The following is a 23,605-nucleotide window of genomic DNA, read 5'->3' as shown; positions in this document are numbered from 1 at the left end:
TTAAAAAAGGTCGACAATTTTTTGCAATTCAAAAAGTATTTTATTCTTTAATTCGTTTATAACTTTTCCAATTCACTCTTTTCATAGAATTAAAAAATTTAGTCTTGTCGCTCTGCCTTCTATTCCGGTTCTGCTTCGTTCTTATCATACGGCTCCCGATTTGCCAAATTGCTCCCCTTTTTCGTTTTCGTTTTACTTGACCAATCAGCATGCGCCACGTATGCTAGCTTACAAGTTAGGTGAGTGGGGCTTACTTTTGACTTATTCCAACTGTGCTGCCAGATCGTTCGTAACACTCCCCCCTGGTATATGCTGCCGATCAGGATGTACCGAGCTCTTCAGGTCTAGAACGGCTATTTTGGCAGCAGGTCTTTCATAGATGCCACAAGTTGTCTTGAGCGTAGCGCTTCTTACCTTTCCATCGGCACTCTTTCGGACCTCGATCACCTTACCCTTTGGCCAACAGTTCCTTGGGTTATTAGGATCCACTATGTATGCAATGTCACCGACTTCGATGGCTTTAACATCCGCAAACCATTTGGTTCTCCTAGTGATTGTGGGCAAATACTCAGTAACCCAACGTCTCCAGAAGGCGTCTGCGAGTTGTTGCGATGTTCGCCAGTTACGACGCATTAAAACGCCCTCAGTAACCGGTTCCGCGATCGGCTTAATACCACTAGAGTTACCTAACAAGAAGTGGTTAGGTGTAAGCGCCTCTTCCTCTTCGTGGTCGACAGGAATATAAGTTAATGGTCGTGAGTTGACCGTCATCTCCACCTCCATTAAAGCGGCACGTAGAAGTTCGTCATTCGGATGGCTAGTTGTCAAAATCCGTTGAAGTACGTCCTTTACTGAGCGAACTAGCCGCTCCCAGGCTCCGCCCATGTGTGGCGATGCGGGTGGTATAAAACGCCAGTTTGTTGCCGCAGAAGTGAAGGTTTTCGTCAGCAGATTTTTATCCAGGAGAGCAAATGCTGACTTCAACTCCCTCTCAGCACCTTTAAAGTTTGTGCCGTTGTCACTCCATATCTCCAACGGGCTGCCTCTGCGAGCCATAAAGTTACGCACGGCCAAACTGCAGGAGTCTGTGGACAGCGAGTACGCAATTTCGAGGTGCACCGCTCTGGTTGTTAAACAGGTGAACAACACTCCGTATCTCCTCTCGGTGCTCCTTCTAACAGTGACGAGAATCGGACCAAAATAGTCGACGCCTACGTAGGAAAACGGACGGCAAATTGCTGAGGTGCGCGCTGGAGGCAAGCAAGCCATCCTAGGTGGTCGAGGTTGAACGCTTCTGTTTTTACAAACCTGACAATTGCGTCGAATTTGATTGGCCATGATACGAAGTTTTATGATCCAATACGACTGCCGAATTTCGTTGACGACTGTCTCCAAGCTACCGTGATGATACTTTACGTGAAAGTGGTTTATGATTAGGCGCGTAATATGATAGTTGTGTGGTAATAGTACTGGGTCTGGTCGCTCTACTATCTTAACTCTGCCATCTATTCGCAAAACACCGTTGTCATCTAGATAGGGTGATAGCTTGAAAATTTTGCTGGATTTGTCGACAGCTTTCCCAACTGCTAAATATGCTATGGAGTCTTTAAAGTCGTCGTGCTGTGCTTTCCTCCAAAGGTAGCGTTCTGCCTTCCGAAAATCTTCAGTACTTGGGACACCACCAACAAAGTGGTTATCTCGAATTACACTTAACCAAACCCGAGCGCAGTACAAGACCATAGTGGTTGCTCGAAGAAGACGATTCCAAGATGAAAATCTCTCAGCTTCGGGCACTAATAGAAGTGGTTCTGACGTTAAGTGATGAGCGCCAATAAACTGTGGACGGAGCTCTTCAGTTGAAACGCCTTTACTTTGAGGCTCATCGGGCCACTCTTCACGCGTAAGGTACAAAAAAGATGGTCCACTAAACCATCGGCTGTCGTCAGAAAGGTCCGGATCACCATGCCATTTGGTGGCTTCGTCAGCGACATTTGCCGCGGTTGGAACCCAGCGCCATTCCTTTACGTCAGTCAGTTCCAGAATCTCACTGACTCGAAAGGCCACAAACTGCTTGTAGCGTCGGTGATCGGCATGCAGCCAGGCTAATACTGTTCGAGAGTCTGACCAGTATATGCAGCTATCAACGTGGATTGAATGCGATTCGATGACATGCTTGGCCAGTCGAGCTCCCAAAAGTGCAGCTTTTAGTTCCAGGCGTGGTATGGATATTAACTTGAGTGGGGCTACTCTTGTTTTGCTGGCGATCATCGTACAATCAATTGCGTCATGGTGTGAGTATCGAAGGTAGCACACTGCGGCATAGCTGCTTTCACTAGCATCGACAAATGTGTGTAATTCTATTTGAGGGGTTCCGCCAAATCTGGTTTGCATATAGCAGCGCGGGATTCTCAGGTTTTCAATTTTCGGAATGAGTTTAAGCCACCTCAGCCACTTGATAAATTGGTCGTCTGGGATTGGGTCGTCCCAGTCGCATCCAGTCCTCCATATTTCTTGTAAGATGACTTTGGCGTACACCACGTAGAAACCGATGAGCCCAATTGGGTCGTATATAGTCATAACCAAGCTCAAAACTTCGCGTTTGGTCGGTCTCCGCTGGCAAAGAAAGAGGTCGGAATCCCTGTACTTGGCGGATACCCGAAATGCGAAATGGTCGCTGGCGGTAACCCACCACATGCCTAACACCTTCTCGGTAGGCAAATCTTTTTCAAGATCGAGACATAGCGCGTCAGTTGAGCTCTCGTTCAGGGCAGCCAATACTCGACTAGAGTTCGATAGAAAATTTCTTATGTGAAAGCCTCCCATCGCATGCACGTGACGCACATCTTGCGCCAACTTTATAGCCTCTTGTTCTGTGTCCATGCTCACCAGCATATCGTCGACGTAATGGTTTTCGATTATACAGCGGGAAGCACAAGGGAATTCCTCACGAAACTCTTCGGCATTTTTATTTTTGACGTATTGAGCGCAGCTGGGTGAGCATGTGGCCCCAAAGGTCATAACTGTCATCACAAAGGTAGTTGGCTCGTTGGCGTGTGGTTCATACCAAAGGAAGCGTAAGAAATTTTGGTCTTCTTGACGGACACGAACTTGGTGAAACATTTCAGCAATATCGGCCGTGATAGCTACTTGCTTTTGTCGGAATTTAAATAGCACCGAAAGTAAAGGGGCTGTTAGGTCTGGGCCTTTGAGCAACATGCTATTCAAGGACACACCATTAACCTTCGCGGCTGCGTCCCAGACTAATCGAACCTTCCCAGGTTTGTTAGGGTTTGTTACAGCAAAAATCGGCAAATACCAGTATCTTTCAACGGCAGCATCGAGTGGTGTCAAACGTCTGGCGTACCCCTTTTGGATATAATCGTTGATCTTTTGTTGAAGCACCTCAGCTAAGTTATGGTCGCGTTGCATCTTCCTACGTAGACATTGCTCCCGAAATAAGGCCATTTGAAGGCTATCGGGGAGCTGAATATACGGATGTTTCCATAATAAACTGGTCTCGAAACGGTAGCCGACTCGCACGGTATGTTGTTGTAGCTGCTCCAAAGCGATGACGTCTTCTTTGGACAATAAAGCAGCAGGTTTGGCTGACACGCCTAAATTATCAAGGCAAATGTACGCTTTAGTTATTTGAAGCAGCTCAGCTTGGGCAGAGCAGTTACAAATGTGATAGACGTGGTGTACAGTATCGACACCGATTTCAGGTGTCGATCCTTTCAATGTCCATCCAAGTCTAGACTTTTCTGCTATTGGCTCATTTTCGCCACCATATAAAGATTTGATTGGAGATCCAAGCGCAGCGTTATTTAACCCAATCAGTAGTTGTGGTGCGGCATTTGAATATGACTCCAACGGCAAACCTTTCAAATATTTGAAATCCGACTGCAATTTGGCAGCGTTAAGTGATTGGATAGGCAAGTCAAGTTTTTTTACTGAGCGAACGCCTTTCAGCGCGAATTTCTTATCGCCGTTTTTAGCGGATATGGCTAGGTCGACTACGACAGACTCGTCCTCATACCGATGTGTATCACCAGTCCACCGTAGGCAGAGTGGTTGTGGTGTGCCTGTTACGTTTAGTTTTTTCAACAGCTCTTCGTCGATGAGTGTGAGGGACGAACCATCATCTATGAAGGCATAGGTTGGCACTCTACAACGGCCCGAGTGTAGAACTACCGGGAGTACTCGAAATAGTGTGTTGCTTCTGCCAGAACTATGCATATTCACATTGGCAGGCTGTGCTAAGACGCTCGCCCTGACATTTTTGGACGCTTGTACAGCTTCAGCACCAACAAACTCTGTGTTGTGTAGTAAGGGATGATGACTGCGGGTGCAACCATTAACGTTGCATGTTGCAGCCGATTTACAACCAGTTGTGGGATGCTTCCCCAAGCATCGTTGACATAGTTTCAACTTGCGAACTACCTGCCACTTTTGACTTCGTGGCATTATCTTGAAAGAGGTACAATTAGAGATATCACTGCAATTTTCTTCGCAAACGATACATCTTACCGAATTAGTATGATAGTTAATCGCGCCACGTTTGCATACTTTTGGTGACTCCTTTGGAACAAGAACGCAATTAGCACCTTGGGCTAGCTGGAAAAGCCAATCGCTGAAATGTTGTAAATTACAGACCGCTAAGCTTCGTTTATGCATTCCCCAATATGCTGGTAAAAGCCCAGGCAGTTTCGAAACCAGCCTCTGTTCAAACTCGGGATTGTTCAAATGACTGGTCAGGCCTGATGCCGACATCGTTGCACAGATATTTTGCACTTCTACCGCGAAGTCGACAATCGATTCGAGCTGGCTTTCGGACGGTGACGGCAGTTTACAAATTTGTCGCTGCAGAGCGCTGATAATCAATTCTGGTCGTCCAAATCGCATTTGAAGGGTAGCGATAATTTGAGGCACGCACGAGGAGTGCAACAATAGATTTTTAACTGAATTGCGCGCTGTACCTACCAATGCTTGCCGCAGTCTTAGCAGATTCTCTTCTTCAGAGAATCCACAAACCTCTGTCGATTGGTTATAAGTAGCGTAAAACAACGGCCACTCGCTAGGCTTGCCATCAAATTTGGGCAGCTCTGTAGCAAGGCTTTTGCGAGAAGCGACCTGGTCTCTGGTCAGTCGGCGATAAGCCGAAGCACCGAAGGATAAGCTATTAACGTGCCCGGCTATGGGAAAAGTTGTTTGCGCTGGTTGCGATTGTGGCGGAGGACACCCTCTATTGGGTGTCGAGTTATTTAGTAATTGCTGCTCGAGCGACTGTATTCTGTCCAATAAGGATTGAAGGACAGATGCTGACAGATCACCCACTTGATGTTGAACAGTTGATGTTCTTAAAACGGCGGTGTCGTGTGGAGGAACCCCTTGAAGGACAGGTGGATTTGCAGCAGAAGCAGCTATATTGAATGGTGCAACCAAATTAGGAGGTAGCTGCATTGTCTGCGTTGTATTTGGTGCTGAACCCTGCACTGAGGTCGAAGGCCTACGCATTGTATATTGCCTTTCATCTAGGTCATCGTCGAAACCCATTGCGTCAATACGATCCAGAAAGCTGTGCTGCTCTCTTAGTAGAGCCTCCCTTTGCCTTAAGATTTCGCTCTGCTCATGCAGCAGTTCGGCCCGGCGACGAAGCCCTTGCGAGCTGATTGAGCTTATGGAGTTAGCGGGGCTAGTTGGCCGATTATCTTGGAGCGGTATTTGATTGGGTGACATGGCATGCACCCGATTAGCAGATGTAAGAGCTCCAGAAAATAGGCGAGCATCCAGGATCTCGGGCTGAGTCGCAGGATCGTGTTGATGTGCAGCTCCAATATTAGTTCCATACTCTCCCTGTATCAGCAAGTTTTTGTTTGGAGCGACAGGATTGTGCGCAGTGGGATAGCTTGTCGAAGCCGCTAGATTAGCAGCGGCGGTGAAATCAGGTCCAACGGCGAAGTTAGCCGGCACACTAGAAGCCTCAGCTATATTCGTAGTAGCTTGCGACATTGCGATTTTCAATACGAAGTTTTGTTCAAGTTGAAACGCGTAGTGAAGGCAGAGTAAATTTTTTAAGATGTTAAAAAAGGTCGACAATTTTTTGCAATTCAAAAAGTATTTTATTCTTTAATTCGTTTATAACTTTTCCAATTCACTCTTTTCATAGAATTAAAAAATTTAGTCTTGTCGCTCTGCCTTCTATTCCGGTTCTGCTTCGTTCTTATCATACGGCTCCCGATTTGCCAAATTGCTCCCCTTTTTCGTTTTCGTTTTACTTGACCAATCAGCATGCGCCACGTATGCTAGCTTACAAGTTAGGTGAGTGGGGCTTACTTTTGACTTATTCCAACTGTGCTGCCAGATCGTTCGTAACATATACATTTTCATAGATTTTGTCTTTTTTTGTCTTGCACGTTTTTTTTTTCATTAAATTTATTTGCGTGAGGTTACCATTGATGGTAGACCCGCTCAATGCCCGCCACCATGAGCGAGTGATTGAAGCTACAAAGGGCAAATCAATGGAACCCTTACTTTAGGTATATGAATGTATGTATGTAGCCAGTAGTTTAAACTCTCCCCATCCAGGTTCTCTTCGGCGTCGCTGGTACCATCTTCGCTGCAGTAACCAGGTGAGTGCATTCAATCACTTCATTATACCTTACATATGTGCCTATGTACACGATTACTTAAATTCGCACATACCCTGTGGGGAAAATCTTTAGTTCTGAACTGGGGCGCTTCTAGTACATTTAGACCCAGTACTGGTTCGCGATAAATCTCTTTTGCATGCAAGCAACTGGCGAATTTAACATGGCGATGTCCTAGGAAGTGTCAATTGCCCCCGCTGCATCCCTTTTTCGATAGTTCCGAACTAGTCCTAAATTCTATAGTTCCGAACCAGTTCTACAATCGACAGACGAAAGAAAAAAGTATCATGATTTTTCAATCTTTTCGGTTCTTCCGTGTGCAATTTTACATTATTTTCAAAGAAACGTTTTATCAATTTGAAATTAAATTTGTTTGAATGATTGTAAGAAATGTACGTTTACATACCTTTGGCTGTAGCCGACTTTGCAGAGGTGCTCGCTGTTATTGGTTAGATTCCAGACGGCCCCAAGATGTTAATATGTTAACACAAAGCTTTGTTTTGTATTACCAAACTATGAAATAGCATCTGCGAAGCACAGAATAGAAGCGTATTTGAACGAAAAAGCCGCCGAACACATATCTATGTAAAATAAACACGCCCCCGCTGCATCCCTTATTCGATAGTTCCGAAATAGTTCTAAATTCGACAAATAGGATCTAGTTCGTTCTGCATTCCTTTTTCTATAGTTCCGAACCATTTCTAAATTCGTCACTTTAGATATAGATTGGTAGGGGAAAAAAATGAAAAAGTTTCTTAAAAGTACCACTTTTCGCCGATTTTGGACTGGTGGGGATCTAGTTCCTATTGGACTAGTTCCTTTTTGGCGATAAAGACCTAGTACGGAACTAGAAATTTGATTCACTACTCAGCGGTTCCCTGCAGGGTACATATATCCACACTGAAGTGTGTGTATGTTAGGCATATATGAACATACTAGTATATACATATATATGTACATATATATAAGTGTATCACACTGACCTAAGGCTTTGCTAGGTGAATATAATAAGTTGTTTTGTTCATATGTGCACGTACATGCAAACATACATACAAAAAAAAAAAACACACGAACATAATATACCCTACTGTTTATATTCGTGCAAGGGAACTTTTGCGGTTTGGTAATATTTTTTTTTTGTTGAAGTTTATGCTCTTGGAAGAATTTAAACTGGAGTTAGAATTGGTTTATCAGGAATACTGATAATTAGGTACCTCGGTTTTTTTTGTTTTTTTTTTATCTGCGTGCTATAGGGGATTATTTGGAATTCCTAAGATCAATAATACATATACCAAAGTTTGGTTCTGAAGTTAAATTTTGCTCAGATTGTAGCATTAGTTCTGAATTACTCATGTACCACTAGATATAGGCAAATACAATAAAGAAAATAAGTGAAAACGTATTATGAAACTAAGATTTGTATTTTTCGATAGGTGAAGGGTATAACAGCGGTATGGAGTTATAGATTATTAATTTTTGGTGTGGGTGTTGTGCTTGCGCAACCGAGGGGAAGTGGGGAATGACATGCTGCCGATACGGAGAGGACGGATGACGGACTGATCGACATACGGACACTTGTCAGGCAAAGGGGGCGCTGCTAAAAAGAAGGAGTCGCAGCAGCGCCCATGGCTTCGTGGAGAACACGCAGAAGGGGTGGGACGATTCCACCTGACCCGGACTGTCTCTCTTTACTTTTCCTTACTTGCCTTTTGTCCTGTTTCTCTTTTGTTTTGCATAGTTTTTTTGTTTTTTTTGGTAACACCACAACTACTCATAATCAGGCATGAGTAAAATTTGTTGTTAATGTAGCTAAAGACAAGGAAGATAGCAAAGACCCCCCCACTGACGAGCTAGCCAGGGTCTGCAAGCATGCCTGCATGCTGCCTCTCCTTGTCCAAGTATGCAGCTACACTACAGGCAGCACCTTCAATCATGCCAGAAAAAATCGACCGTCGTGCAAGAAACATTGATTTTTATTAATTTGAATCGGAATCCTTACAATAAAATTATGTATGTGTATAATGTCCATAAAAAATACCAATAAAAATTTGGTGCTTTTTCAAATTCAAAACTTGGTAATACTGCCTTTTGTCTTCCTCTTTTTCTTGTCGAGTTCGTCTTGCTCTCTCATTCTGGTATTTTTTGACGTCACGGCCAGTTGCTCTCAGCTCGATTGGCGCAATCTTGTGTTCTATCATTCTTGGACCCAGATAGGTTCTAACATCACAAAGTTGTTTTTGTGAAAATTGCAGATAGAGGCTATTGAATATAAGCCCTCGATATTAGATTGTTCCACAAGCTACTTGTAGAAAAACTCTAGCAAATTTCAAACTGTGAGCGTATATCAAAGAAACTCCAAAACTTACTTGTGGAACGCATATGTGTAACTCGAAGTTACTTTGAGTAGCTTGTGGAACAAACCTATTATCGCAACTGGTACGTATCGACCCGACGATATGCTCATACAAGGATTGATATTTTTTTTGTATTAATTTCTTAGGCATATCAAACATTATCTGAAACATGTCAACTATAATTAAATTATCTTCTTACTTTTTACAGTACAGTTTAAGGAAGTTACAACGTTATGTAAAAACCTTAAGAAAATCGTAAAGTTTTTTGTTTGAATTGAAAATTCAGTACAAATCAGTACAAATTTTGAAAAATCAGGACATTAGCGTACTGATTGAAGAAATGAATAAAATCAATACAAGAGTTGAAAAATCAGTACTGTACTGATAAAATCAGTACGTCTGGCAACAGTATTGCTATTACTCCACCAAAGTAGGTACTCTACTTTCTCTCCTCGCGTACGAGAGATATTTGCTGCTGCCAAAAGGGAGTAGCAAATCTACTCTCTGTATACTTGTAGTACTGTAAGTACTTGCGTATTAAATTTCAATTCTGGTTGTTAGCCTACTAGTTGATATCGTTTGCGGCGCTGGTCAGTGAAATTGAAAGAGTAAGGAAATGTTTACGGCATTATTTACAAAAAATAACGTAGATTTAGACAGTTGTTTAATGTGACATTTTCATAAAACTTTTGTATTCAAGCAGCTTTTTAAATCTATGTATGTACTTATATTTTTATGAAAGTATTATTTCTCGTTTCTAATTTTCTATAAAACTATTTGCAGTCATTAACCAAAAAATAAGTTGTCAAAAACAACAACTTAAGAAATGCTGCTATGCGAAATAAAATTATTAGTGGCAAATCAAAATTTTGAAAAGTGCCGATTTTCACCTTCGATAGTTGGACATGGTAGCGACGAGATGTACGAGCATTTTTTTCTTAAGAGCTGCATACTGATTTAAGAAATTTTTTATAGAAACAAATTTATTTTCCATTTATTGTGCGTAATTTTATATGAATTTTTAGTTTTTCTTGAGAGCCTTTACAAATAAAAAAATTTCGGAATTGTATGTACATATGTACATACATACGCAGCCATATAACTTGATTTCAAGAGAAACGAATTTTCATTGGGCACGTTCAGAAGGCGCAACAGCTCAGTAACTGGTGCGATTGCACCTTCTGAACGCGTTGTTGCGTACTTCTGATCAACTGATGATCGTAATATTTTTGTGATCATTTAAGACAACATGTTGGAGTGTACCTTTGACAGTTGAATTTGACAGCTAATGTATGAAGTCGTTCAGAAGACGCATAACGATCACTGATTTTTTTTTAGCAACAGTTGCGCTCAACTGCTGCCCCATCTGAACCTACCCATTGATAGCTTTTTTTTAACAACACTGTGCGACAACTCAAATCGGTATTGAGTAAAACCAAATGCAAGAGATAGTTTTTGAATTTCATTGAGCTTTTTTTAATAAATACTAAAATTAGAGGTGTATGAATGGCGAAAGAAAAACTTTATCCGATTTTTTTAAATCGAAACTACATTTTTAAATATATTTAATATGAAATTGAAATTTTCACATCAATTTGCGCTATCTTCAAACCCATGGTTTCAATTGTACGCATATCGTCAGGGTTTTACCCACAACTTGGTTTTGCTGCAGTGAAGCGACAGAGCAAGTGACGAGAAAAAATATATGCGGACACTTACATGTTTTTTTGTTTTACGAGGAGGAAGCATCGAAAGCCTGTACCCGTCAGTGTGGGACTTTAACCCGAACTAAACCTCCTACTGTCCATGTACCGATCCCCCCGATACCACCGTCAAGTATTCCGTCAGGGCTGTACCTAATAGGTTCTGCCACGTCTTAATGATAGTGAAGCTCTTTTCTTTTTCTACTATGTATTTATTTAAGTATCTTTACCTGAAGTTAAAACCATATACAAACACGGTACTTATATATTAACTATTTAAGATGATGTTAAGATGATTTTCTTGTAGCGGTCCGGCCAGATTTTGAGCAGCCCCGTCGCTGGTAGTTTCGTTGAACTGGCATTCGGAAATTTAACCCATGTACGTTTATGTGTACTGGCTTGGCGGTTGGAACGGCCTAGGTTCCAATCCGCCCCTACGCGTTGGTAAATGAACTTCATTGTTGGGAAGGCGGACTGAGAGCGCCAGTTTCTAAGCCGCACAACCTTGGCGGTTGGAACGACCTAGGTTCCAATCCGCCCCTACGATTTGGACGAATAGGTTTCAAGGCCGGTTGGAACGGCCTAGGTTCCAATCCGCGCCGACGCTATGTTCTGGAGACGGCTTGAAAGCATAGTTTCTAAGCCGCCTGCCTTGGCGGTTGGAACGCGCTAGGTTCCAATCCGTTCGTGCTCTTCGGGTTCGCGAAATTCAGAGCCGCATTGCCTTGGCGGTTGGAATGGCCTAGGTTCCAATCCGCGCTTTTGCATTACATACCTATTGCACGTCTTTGCCGCTCCGGACATCTCAAACATTTCATAATTGACGCTATTTCACTGCTGGCTAAACTCCATTCCTCTCTACCTCTCAGCATATAATTTACTACCGCTTCTGGAGACAGTGCTGCATTGATATACTGTTGGAGTCTACGTCTCTGTTCGCTGAATCGCGGGCACAGTAGAAGTATGTGCTCCGGGTCTTCGATGGTGCCTTTTGCGCAGAAGTCACAGTAGTGATCACTATCGTGTTTGTATTTGTAAAGCTACGCCTTGAAACAGCCATGACCGCTTAAAAATTGAGTTAGATGGAACTCTACTTCTCCATGAGACCTCTTTGTCCATCGTTCAATATCCGGAATACAGCGATGCGTCCATCGCCCCTTAGTTGAGCTGTTCCATTTGCGCTGCGATTCTAATAGGCTGTTTTGCCGTGCATGGGTTCTCTGGAGCTCGTCTCTTTGGCTTGAAAACAACATGACCGAGTCTTTGGCCAAGATGTCAATTGGAAGCAGACCGGATATCACGAACGCCGCGTCGTCTGAAACCGTTTTAAATGCGCTGCAAACACGTAGTGCACATAAACGATAGGTCGAATTTAGACCACGGTAATATGAACAGTGGAGTACCGCTTGATGCCATACAGGAGCACCATACATAATCTGACTTTTTACGACTCCTGCCAGAAGCTTCCTACTGCGTTGTTTAGGGCCTCGGGCATTTATCATTATTCGTGATAGTGCTGACACTGTCACAGCCGCTTTTTTTTGTATATATTCTAAGTGCGCTTTGAACGTCAACCTCTTATCGATCAGGATTCCCAAATACTTTATCGCTGGTTTTGTTGAAATTTCGTGTTCGCTAATTCTAAACGTTACGTCTTCTGATTTTTTTCTACTTGATATTAGGACGGCCTCGGATTTCTGTCCTGCGAGCATGAGCCCGTGTGCGGTGAGCCAAGACCTAACTGCATTCACGGAGCTGGTTGCTATGTCCCTGACTTCGGGCAAATGCTTTGCGGTTATCACTAATGCTAAGTCATCGGCAAATCCTATTATATGGACGTCTTGAGGCAATTTTACACGTAGAACACCGTCGTACATAATATTCCACAGGAGCGGGCCTAGGACGGAACCCTGTGGGACACCACCAGTGATTTCAAGATTTTTCGTGCCATGTGCAGTTTCATACCACAGGATTCGGAGTTCTGGAAGTAACTTCTGATTTGGCGACTTAGGTATTTACATACCCCCAAACGATCCAGCGTGTCCAATATTTTTGCCCAGTTTGCCGAGTTGAACGCGTTTTTAACATCAAGGGTAACAATAAGGCAGTACTGCTTAGAGCCCCCGAGCCATCGCGAACCAGAGGTTGCACTCCTAGCTAACTGAATTACCGCCGATACTGCATCCACTGTATACCTACCTTTCCTGAAGCCGTATTGGTTGGGTGAGATACCTCCCTTAGCTAAAACTTCTGTCTCTAAGCGGTTGGCTATTACACGCTCTAAAATCTTACCAGCTGTATCAAGCAGACATATTGGTCTAAAGCTGGTAGGATCGTCTGTTGGTTTACCTGGCTTAGGCAGCAAGACTAACTTTTGTTGCTTCCATATAGATGGGAAAATGCCCTCCGCGAAACATGCGTTGAAAACTGACACAAAGGAATCAGTTAGATGCTTTGCTGCCAGTTTGAGGGCTTTATTAGGTACACAGTCGGGCCCGGGTGCTTTCTTGTCGTCTATTTTTTCTACTGCATTCAATACTTCTGTTGCTGTTACCCGTTCAAACGATAATGGCATCTCGGTTTTCACCGGAGAAACGAGCGGCCTTTGTTTGGGGAACAACGTCTAAACCACAGTCTTTAGAAAAATGGGACACGTTGGTGTGGGAGCTTTGGTAGCTTTCTATTTCTTTGTAACAATTTTGTAAGCATTTCCCCATGGAATTCCTTCTGCATCGGCACAGAGCTCTAGGAAGTGCTGGCGCTTACTGTCTTTAATAGCGGTTTTAAGGGCGGTACGCGCTTTCTTGTACGTTCCTCGCCTTTCTTCGAAATTTTGTCTTCTTCTGGAACGTTGAAAACGCCTCCTGGCTTGAAGGCAGTGAGTCCTTAGAGATGCTATTTGGTTGTTCCACCAATAAACAGTGTTGTGTGGTCTGAGTGTGGACCGCATTTTCATTGCCGCATCGCATGAGGCCCTAATGTCTGCCATTAGCTGTTTCGCAATGTTTTCTGCCGACCCTTCGTAATCACGTGCAGGTAGCATTTCTACGAATACGTCCACGTCCAGTGAAGCAACTTCCCATCCTGAAAAAGTGGGCTTTCGAATCTCCTGCTGGGTACTGACCCTACCTTGATTTAAGTCGCATATTATTGCCGAGTGGTCGCTTTGCGTGAACAATCGCTAATTTTCCACTTAGTATGCAGGGACAGCCCCTTGCTTGCAAAAGTCAGATCAATAACTGATCCATATCCGTTGCGGTTGAAGGTGTATTCGGTACCCGTGTATAAGAGGACGACGTCCAAGCACGCAAATGCTTCCAAGAGCGCTTTGCCCTTTGGGCTTGTTCTAGGACAACCCCATTCTTGCGCCCATGCGTTGAAGTCGGCAGCTATAATTACACTACTTCTCCCTCTGTCATCCAGGCAGAGTTTGTTGACAATATCCTCGAACGCCGCAAGGGGAGTGCTCGGTGGTATATAGCAACTATACACATACAAATTTTCAAGTTTAGCGCATACAAAGTATCTATGGGCATATGTACGTATCTATGCACATATGTATCTATGCACATATGTATCTATGCACATACGTATCTCTGCGCATACATACATATGTACTGGCTTTTGGAGAGTTTCGCACGGGCCACTTGATGGATAGTTTCCCTATCCCAACGTCCGTTAAAAAAAAAAACATACATATGTACTTATGTATGTATATCAGCATTTTAGTTGAAAGTACGTTTTGCTCGTCGCTCTCTTCATCGCTCCACTACATTCCTGTCCTTAGTTTTATTCAGATACAACAAAGGTATGTTTTCTTCGAAAATACTCAGGTACCACCAGTAGAGTACTCTACTGTCAAATACCTTTTACTCGCAGTAGTTGCGGAAGGCAAAGTAAATACTCTACGCGTCTTGCTATTGATCGGTAGTTTACGTACGCTTGCAGAAACAGGTTTATGCTTACTCACACTTGACCCGAACGATGAGAGTAAAGGAGGGAAAGTATTTGCGCGGCGATCGGATGTCTTGTTAGGCCGTTTAAATGGAATTGCGCAGGAGTTTAGTATGTATCTATGCACATACGTATCTATGCACATATGTATCTATGCACATACATACATATGTACTTAGGTATGTATATCAGCATTTTATTTAGTTGAAAGTACGTTTTGCTCGTCGCTCTCTTCATCGCTCCACTACATTCCTCTCCTTAGTTTTATTCAGATACCACAAATGTATGTTTTCTTCGAAAATACTCAAGTACTACCAGTAGAGTACTCTACTGTCAAATACCTTTTACTCGCAGTAGTTGCGGAAGGCAAAGTAAATACTCTACGCGCCTTGCTATTGATCGGTAGTTTACGTACGCTTGCAGAAACTGGTTTATGCTTACTCACACTTGACCCGAACGATGAGAGTAAAGGAGGGAAATTATTTACGCGGCGATCGGATGTCTTGTTAGGCCGTTTAAATGGAATTGCGCAGGAGTTTAGTACATACATACAAATATATATACAACCATTCAAACATATGTACATACATGAAAACATTGCTGTCCATAAGTACGTACATAGTATGCCCATCAGTACACCAACGAAGCCCTTTTGCTTCATCATAAATATATCCATACAAACATATGTACATATGTACGAATGGATGTACATAGTTACGCGAAGCACGCATGCATCATTTATACAGATATTGCTTGGTAGCGGCAGGGCTGAAATGCGCGATGAGTTCGTTCATACATACATACAATAATATGTATAGATATATATATGTATACATACATACGTGCATTCAAACATATATATCTACATCGCGTCATGCGTCGCTTTATTTCTTTTTTCCCCTTCCCTATACTACCTATATCTTCCTTCTCACTCATGTAACGTTTTCAGTTTTAAAAATTTCACTCTCCATTTTTGCGATACCGCCGCCTAAGAAGTTTCACTTCAAAAAATTTGCTTGAAAAACCGCGGGAATATAAAAAATCAACACCTGAACACTTGTATGAGTCACTGTAAGTACTATAAAATGATATACGTTTTTCAAAAATCCGTAACTTGACGAAATTCCATAAGGTAAACTCCATCTGGCCACACTCAGTAGTAAATTAAACCGATATCTTTTAACAAAAAACCTTAAAGGTTTTGAAATTAAAAGATTTTTCGAAAACGCTAAATGTGTTTTCGAAGTAAAAAAATAATAATAATAGATTGACGCTTACACATATCGAGCTCTAACCGCCAAAATAACGTAAGCGCCATTTTTTTTCAAAATTTTCTTTTCGATGCAGAAATACATCTAGATGCCCGAGGAATATTTCTGCATCAAAAATAAAATTTTGAAAAAAATGTCGCTTACGTTATTTTGGCGGTTAGGGCTCGACATGTTAGTGTTATTTAAACAAAAAATTATAAAATTATAATTTCTTTTAACATACCCTTTCTTTAAAATAAAGTAATTGTTAAATAAAAATAGTACTTACTGATGTATGTTATTGCTCTTGCTACAGCAACCATGTCGGAGAATACTTCCTTTTTAAATCTCGGATCAAGTAGAGTTGAAGCTGCGTACACTCTCATAAGCTCAATACTCGAAAATTTAGCTTCGATTAAAGATACCAATTTTTGCTTAAAATTAAATCCCTCTCTAGTTGCCGTCGCGGTTCCATTAATTTTTTGAAAGCAATGTTTATACATAACACATTATATTTTATACTGTTATCTATATTTTTCACCGACTTCCAAAAAAGGAGGAGGTTATCAGTTCGTCGGAATATCTTTTTTTTATTTTTTATGTATGTTACCGCATAACTTTGGACCACGTCAACCTATTTCGATTATTCTTTTTGCTTCGGAAAGGTAGTGTCTCAGAGGTGCTCCCATACTGGTTTAGATCCGATCATTGGATCATGAAATATATATATATATATATTCATATATGAGAATTGAAGTCGGTTTTTTTGCTTAAAAATTACTTGTATTATATTGTCATTCAAATTTAAATCATTTGTGGGTTCTTACGGTTTTAATTGCATTAATTAGGGGAATACATTCACTCAACGTTACGATTTTTTCAGATGAAATTTCTACTGTAACCCAGCGTTGCCAGGTTGACGTTTTTAACGTCATTTGGACGTTTTTTGTACCCTGTTGACGTTTGGACGTTTTTTGTGTAAAAAATGACGTTTTTTAACTTCCCAGTAATTTTTCTTTGTTACTAAATCTTGTAAGTAGAACAGATTTTGAATTATTTTCTTAATAAATCTTTACAATCTTTGTGTTTTGCTGCAGCTGCTTCAAAAGTTTTTTTCTGGATTCTTGGACTAAGGATCCCGTGTTCAAAGGCTGGTTGTGTAAACACTTGAGGTTACGAGGCTTGCTGTAATGGGTGCAATTGCACATTAAAAGCCAATTCAGGAAGAGCCGATCTATTGTAGCAGGCACGCTCGCAAAAGCATCAAAAAAGCTGTGCAGCATAAAACGTCAGAAAAAAGTAGGCCACTTTTTTAAGACTTCATTGAAAATGTAATGAACACAAAAAAGACTGAAATATTACGTCCATTCAATAACTTTTCCAGTAAGTACTTGCAGCGAAAGCGTAAAAGAAAAATATAGAGTTAAATTGAGAGCAAGAGAAAATTTTCAAAAAACGTTATTGAACGCAAAACTAGTAAAAACTTGCAACTTAAGCCATTTTGACACCTTCTGACGGTTAAGTTTTGGCGCGCGATTTTCTTTTTAATTGGGAATAGTTCCCATCATCATAAAAATAAAAAAATATACAATAGATTTAAATTTTTCATCCATATTTTCATTTCACTAATTATGTTTCATTAAATCATCCTCTTAAACAGTTTGTTTACATTTGAATTTGAAACATAACCTTACTTTTTAACTCCTACAAATTCCTGCTAGTAAAATTTTTACTTGCAAGACTTTGCAGCTCTTTCGGTTTGTTACTCTCTCGGTTTGTTACTCTCTCGAATTCGCTCCCTCTTGCAAATATTTTGGGTTATTGAATGTATTCCCAGTAAAAACTTGCAAGTACTAGCAACAATTCGTAACAATTTTTTGATATTGAATGGACCTATTGCTATGCTCCTTCTTAGCAGAACGTAATTTAGCATTTTCGTCAACCGAGCCCCTAACCAAATGTCTACAAGAAAAAAAATTATTAAAAATCAAAGCGATTATTTAGCCCCTTTAAAATTGCACATCATTGTCCTGAAATTTAATTGGCTATCAAACTGCATACTCAAAAAAAATTCTAAAAACTCTAAATAAAAAGTTGAAAATCTAGCTGAAAGTTTGCAGATTGTTTATAATTTTTGCACAATTTTTGTGGATTTATATTTTGTTAGTTAATGGGCTTGGCTTTTATGGAAAAATAATAAACATTAAATAAACGAAAGAGAAACAGCCAAAATCGATCAAAATATTGATGACTTAATAAGCTGATCACAAGTGTATGTATAAAATGATTTTTATATTAACGAACAGTTTACAATGAATTTTAAATGTGCTCTGTCGAAATGACATTTTAATATATGTACCTTTGTATACAATAAAAGCTTAATAATAACAATTTTTGTACATCCAATTGAAAACGACGTTTTTTTGGTAGGAAATGATGTTTCTTCAGACCAAAAGGGACGTTTTCTCATGCCGAAGACCTGGCAACACTGCTGTAACCTGCCAAAGTGGTTTTAACAGGTCTCTTACTTGTTGCATAATTTCTAGTTCATCAGCAGTCAGCATACTTGGATGTTTATTTTTTGCGTTTCTATCTCGCAGAAGCTTCATTAAAACGACGGCTACAAACTCTGATAATAAAATAACCCTTTCCAACTTTGAGCTATTAAATCGTCTAACTGTTGATCACTATTTTCATCGTGTAAGTCCTCCTCGTTGTCGGGAACTTCACTGTAATCTTCTTCCTCTGAGGGCAACTTACGCTCATGAAGGGCAATACAAACTTGACCAATATTGTTAATCTTATGAGCAAGGCAGCTGATATGCTTTAATGCAGGCCTTCCCAAAGAGGGTGACGCGGCACCCTGGGGTGCCGCTAGTGACTAGAGTATACTAGTGGTGCGGACAAATTCTTTAGACTTTCCATATACAACGCAAGCGGTTTGATCAAACTTCAACATGGCGGAAAATCAAAGTTTTTGATTTCTATTAAAATTACCTTCAGCGGCTCGTCAAATCCCATACAAAACACAAATAGCTTGCAGCAAAGGGATATTTCGCTCTTAAGCGTAGTTCCCCAGTACGTTTTGTCCACGTAAAAATGAATCAGAAAAATAGCCGAAATCGTACCCTTTTCACAACGACTTTCGGTACTTTTGTCGGACTAATACGCGTTTCATCCACCTTTCTTCCCGTTTTCGGATTTTTTGCTGGTTGACCTGTTCTCGTAACAAACGCAGCAGCTTCGCGCACGTGTATATATTACTCATGCGCAATGCAAATCGAAGAAGAACGAAGTACTTGAGACTATCGACAAATTTGTACAGAACAATGGTTTGAAATGGAGCAAGTGTGCGGATATTTGAGGTGGTTGGGAAAAACGAAAGGAGCGATGTCTAGGATGAAGCAAGAGGCAGAAAACGCCACGAGAAGTCACTGTATGATCCTTCGGTATTCCCTGGCGACTAGGAAGATGCCGCCACTAGATTTAAAACCCGTATTGGATGACGCTGCGAAGATAACAGGGGCCTGCGAAATTAAAATACGTCTCTGGTTTTTTCTAGCACGTCGACATTATTTTATTGGGGACATGTATATTTTAGAATTTCCATCAATTTGCATAAAAAGCCCATAAATAAAGAAAGTAATTCGAAGTTAGCGCTAAGAAAATTGATAACAGCCGGTTTCACTAGCAATTTCCATATTAAATTCAAAGAATTAAAATCATTTGTGACTTAAATTGCTTTCGTGAAATTGGCTGTAAAAATTATTTTCTTAGCGTCAATGCGCATTACCTGCGTTAACTTAGAAGGTTTAGAAAAAATCATTGTCGAATATTTTGCCAACATTGACTCTGAGGATGGCTTCAGCTGGATAATAAACCCGTTTTCATGTGGCCCGAAAAGTAAATCTACTGAGATGACCAATTAAGCTTTTGAAAACCTTCTGGACATCAGTGAAGACAGCACTTTGATTATTAAATACTACGAAGGGAGCCAAGAGAGTTCTGGATGCAAGTGTATGCAGGAAACACTGCTGTTGGCTAGATTGAATTAAAAATACTAGTGACTTTTAGGCCCTTATTATGAATTGCATTCGATTTTCGATCTTCGCTGGTTATCGAAGATCGAACATCGAAAGTGAAATTATGAGCTATGGAACCGTGTCGAAATTTTCGCTGAGTATCGAATTTTATGTCGAACAGAATTTTGCTTTTGACGTATACCATCGGCGAAGTGTTAGAAAATTGTGAAAAATTTATGCTTTTGCATTCGTTTTTTACTTTGTCGCGGCTAGACCCTAATTTTAAATTTTTTTTATTAATTTCATGCAGTTCCAACGTCGCGAATATTTAGCAGAATATACACAATCAGACTTATAAGCATACTTGTTCGCATGTCATTTCGGTATACACCTATGCGACACGTTGTTCAAACTCCATTTCGTCGTAATCGTTGAAGTGAGCGAAAATCACGGAATACGGATCTATTTCTTCCCAGCAAACATTCAGAACCGCAAATTAGTCATGGCGGTCTTTTGGTATCCTCACATATGGCTCATTATGGAGCCATATTTAAAGGTTTTTTTGCCGAATATACTACCACCATTTGTTCCAATAAACAATCTGAAAAAGTTTCGGATTGGCTTTCCTTATAACGTCGGGATGGGTGGGCCGAAGATTATGTTTATCACTTGCACACGTTGCCAAAGGATCTCACTTTTGTTTAAAAGTACTTTTATTAATAATATAGAAATATCCACAATTGCAGATTATAAATCTATATGGCCTCTTTTATTTCACTTATAAGGGCTGGCCAAAATTGTTATTTATCACATGTACACGTAGCACATGGATTATATTTGGAAAAGAAGAGAGGCATTCGCCCCTCTTCTCCAGCAACTCAGAAAGGAGAATTCTACTTAGTAACGGTTATAATCCCTAAGTGCAGCCCTTATGATTGGCGGGCCCACTCTTCTCTGGCAACACGTAAAGGCTCAAGTGAGTGCCTTTATCTACTCAAAAAAAAAAGCGAAAACTCATGTCAAAATTGGCCTTCAAAAACAGGGCTCCCTAGGGACCCATAAGGGCGGTTTATGCCCTCTCTAAAATGGGGTATGGGAGGTGCCACACCCCTACAGCTCCGCCCACCGTGCATACAACGACAGGCCGCAAATGAAAGTTTCCCCAAAGCTTCCGTCATACATATATGTGTGTGTTCGTATCTTTATTAAATATGCATTTAAATCAAAGTACTAATAAAAAATTAAAACTATTAGAATTTGTTATTTTAATGATTTATCCTTATACATACATAAGTCGTTTACACGGTTTTGCATGGGCTCCTATGTTAAAGATTTCTTGCTTTACTTTTTTTGCATGAAATAGTCTTTAATAAAGTTATAATGCGAAACTAGTTTTAAAAAATTATATTAAGTGACATATTTGTGAATCCAAATGTTTGCTGGGTTTATAATTTTCTATACAAATATGACGTTCTGTCTGCATTGCGTACTATAAACGTTCAGACCTGTCGCAACAAGCAGAGAAATTGAAAATTTTAAATTTTCATCATACATGTATACATACAAGAGGTATACGCCGCCGAGCCACGCCGCCGCCGCCGCCGTTTTTTGTCATTCCTCACGCGCCGCCGCCGAGTTACGAAAATATCGGCGCGGCGGCGGCGGTGTTCGGCGCCTAAGGAATTTTGTACAAAATTTTCATGATGTATGTACATTGAATACATCGTTTGAAGGAACTAAATACTACTTGTATAAAACACAATTTTACGAAATGAAAATTATATTTTTAAATTAGTTTTTTTTTGCATAATTTGGTCCACTGGACAAGAATATGATCTCCTTTATTTTTCCAAAAATAGCGTAACTCAGAAAAAACATAGGCAACATATTTTTCGACGAAAGCGTTTATTACAGTTAAATTAGGGTCGAATACTGGTAATCTAACGATTTTTTTCCGCAGAAGACAATTCTTTTCAATACTACAACAATACTACTTTTTATACACCTACTACAACAACAAGAAAGTTATAACACATCAAAAGCGGCCTCTTTGCATCTAACTCCTCAATTATTGGAGATAAAACAAAGACAAGTTGATTTTTCTATGTATTTTTTTAATATTTTAAACAAACACATTTTTTGCTAATATTTACCTTTGTAAGTTATTTTATTCTGGGGTCCCACATACGTATACAAGTACTAGGTGGCTGTGTGAAAATTACGTTAGCATTCCTTAGTGGTGGTCAAACCCCAGGAAGGTTTTGCTCCCTCGCATCGCAATGTTTTCTACACAGGGTTAAAGTTCCCTCTTTATGGTAAACTTTAGTATTATTTTTCATTACATTCGGTTCTCCTTAGAAAAATTTTGCGCTTCATATTTTAGTAGAAATTTTAACCATCTATAAGTAATTTTTTCAACAGTGGGTCAAAAAGGGACGTTCTGGTTCGAGTTGATGGGTTAAACTTTCGGCAAAAAGGTAGACCAACCTTGTTTTCAATATGTAATCCGCAAAAAATCATAAGAACTCCGTAATTTAACATAACGATTGATAAGATTATTGCAAAAATTTATTGAGAGCGACATAAATTACCCCAATAACTAAACTTTTAAAGTTTTTTTATTTCTTTAAATTTAAATAGTACATACGGATCTGCAGAGAACATGGAGATCCGTGTTTGTATGTATGTATATTAGACTGTCCCAAAAAACCAACATTGTTTTTTTTTGACGCATACCTCCTCATTTCATTGGTGTTATCTTAAAAAATATCCGAATAAAATTTTATGCAATTCTAACCACGGCAACCCTGCCGACTTGCAGTCAAAGTTATCAGAATAAGCTTGTTGCAGTTCGCGTGTTTTGCTAATTTACTCATTTTACTTCTTTATAAGACGGTATTACTATACTCCCTACAGTATTAGGACATAATATTTAGTAAATCTGCGTTTTTGGTTTTTTACCTGGTAGTCAGCATTTTTTCCAAAGGACCATAAATTATAATATATTTACAAAAGTTTACACAAAATATGGAGATATGGGTATCAAATGAAAGAAGAATTCGAAGCAAGATTAACTATAACTATTGTTTTCAATTATCCTTCTGGAACATGTCAAAAATGTCCTTTAAAAATATTATCCTTCAAGATTTTTAATTTTGAATGAGTTTTGAAGAATCTTAGTTTAATTTAAATCTTATTAATATATATAAGGATACTAAAGGATACAAATTTCAAAGGATATTTTTCAAATTTTCTAATTAATACTTCCACGTTTATTCTTTAATCAACCCGAGAGGACATGTCAAACACTAAAACACTTTATTTTGTTTATTTAATATTATGAAATGCATTTTTTTAAAGGAGGAAAAGAATTTGTTAAAAAAGCAAAATTAATGCAGGACTTTCACGGATTGATCACAGTTGAGGAGGAACAAAAACAATATTTGTTGCGTTGCGTACAAGACCACAGGAAGGTTATATCCTGACTGCAATCAGCAAACATTAAAAAGAACATATCCTTTGTAACATTTTTCATGATCCAGAAATTTAATAAACAACTTTTTATACCCAAGCGCACTTGTGCACAAGGGTATATTCATTTTGTTCACATAACGGTTGTTTGTAACAACCAAAACGAATCGAGATAGATATAGACAAATGTATACCTAAATGCTC

The 23,605-nt window shown here is 40.0% G+C and overlaps 1 protein-coding gene across 1 annotated transcript; it reads right to left on the bottom strand.

Annotated features, from left to right (window-relative positions):
• Positions 1–261: 261 nt before the first annotated feature.
• On the bottom strand, positions 262–6,009 carry LOC118752018. The gene has a single exon (XM_036486842.1). It carries the CDS (start codon positions 6,007–6,009, stop codon positions 262–264), a length of 5,748 nt encoding a protein of 1,915 aa, XP_036342735.1.
• Between the last annotated feature and the right edge of the window lie 17,596 nt (positions 6,010–23,605).

The sequence above is a fragment of the Rhagoletis pomonella genome, unplaced genomic scaffold, assembly GCF_013731165.1.
Source record: "Rhagoletis pomonella isolate Grant_MI unplaced genomic scaffold, Rhpom_1.0 Rhpom_scaffold_01169, whole genome shotgun sequence".
NCBI lineage: Eukaryota > Metazoa > Arthropoda > Insecta > Diptera > Tephritidae > Rhagoletis > Rhagoletis pomonella.
Note: the sequence above shows the minus strand (reverse complement) of the source record. Positions and strands in the feature narration are given on the sequence as shown.

What these genes read in the sequence shown, in the direction of transcription:
- LOC118752018 (XM_036486842.1), bottom strand. Translation starts at nt 6,009, where the DNA reads ATGTCGCAAGCTACTACGAATATAGCTGAGGCTTCTAGTGTGCCGGCT.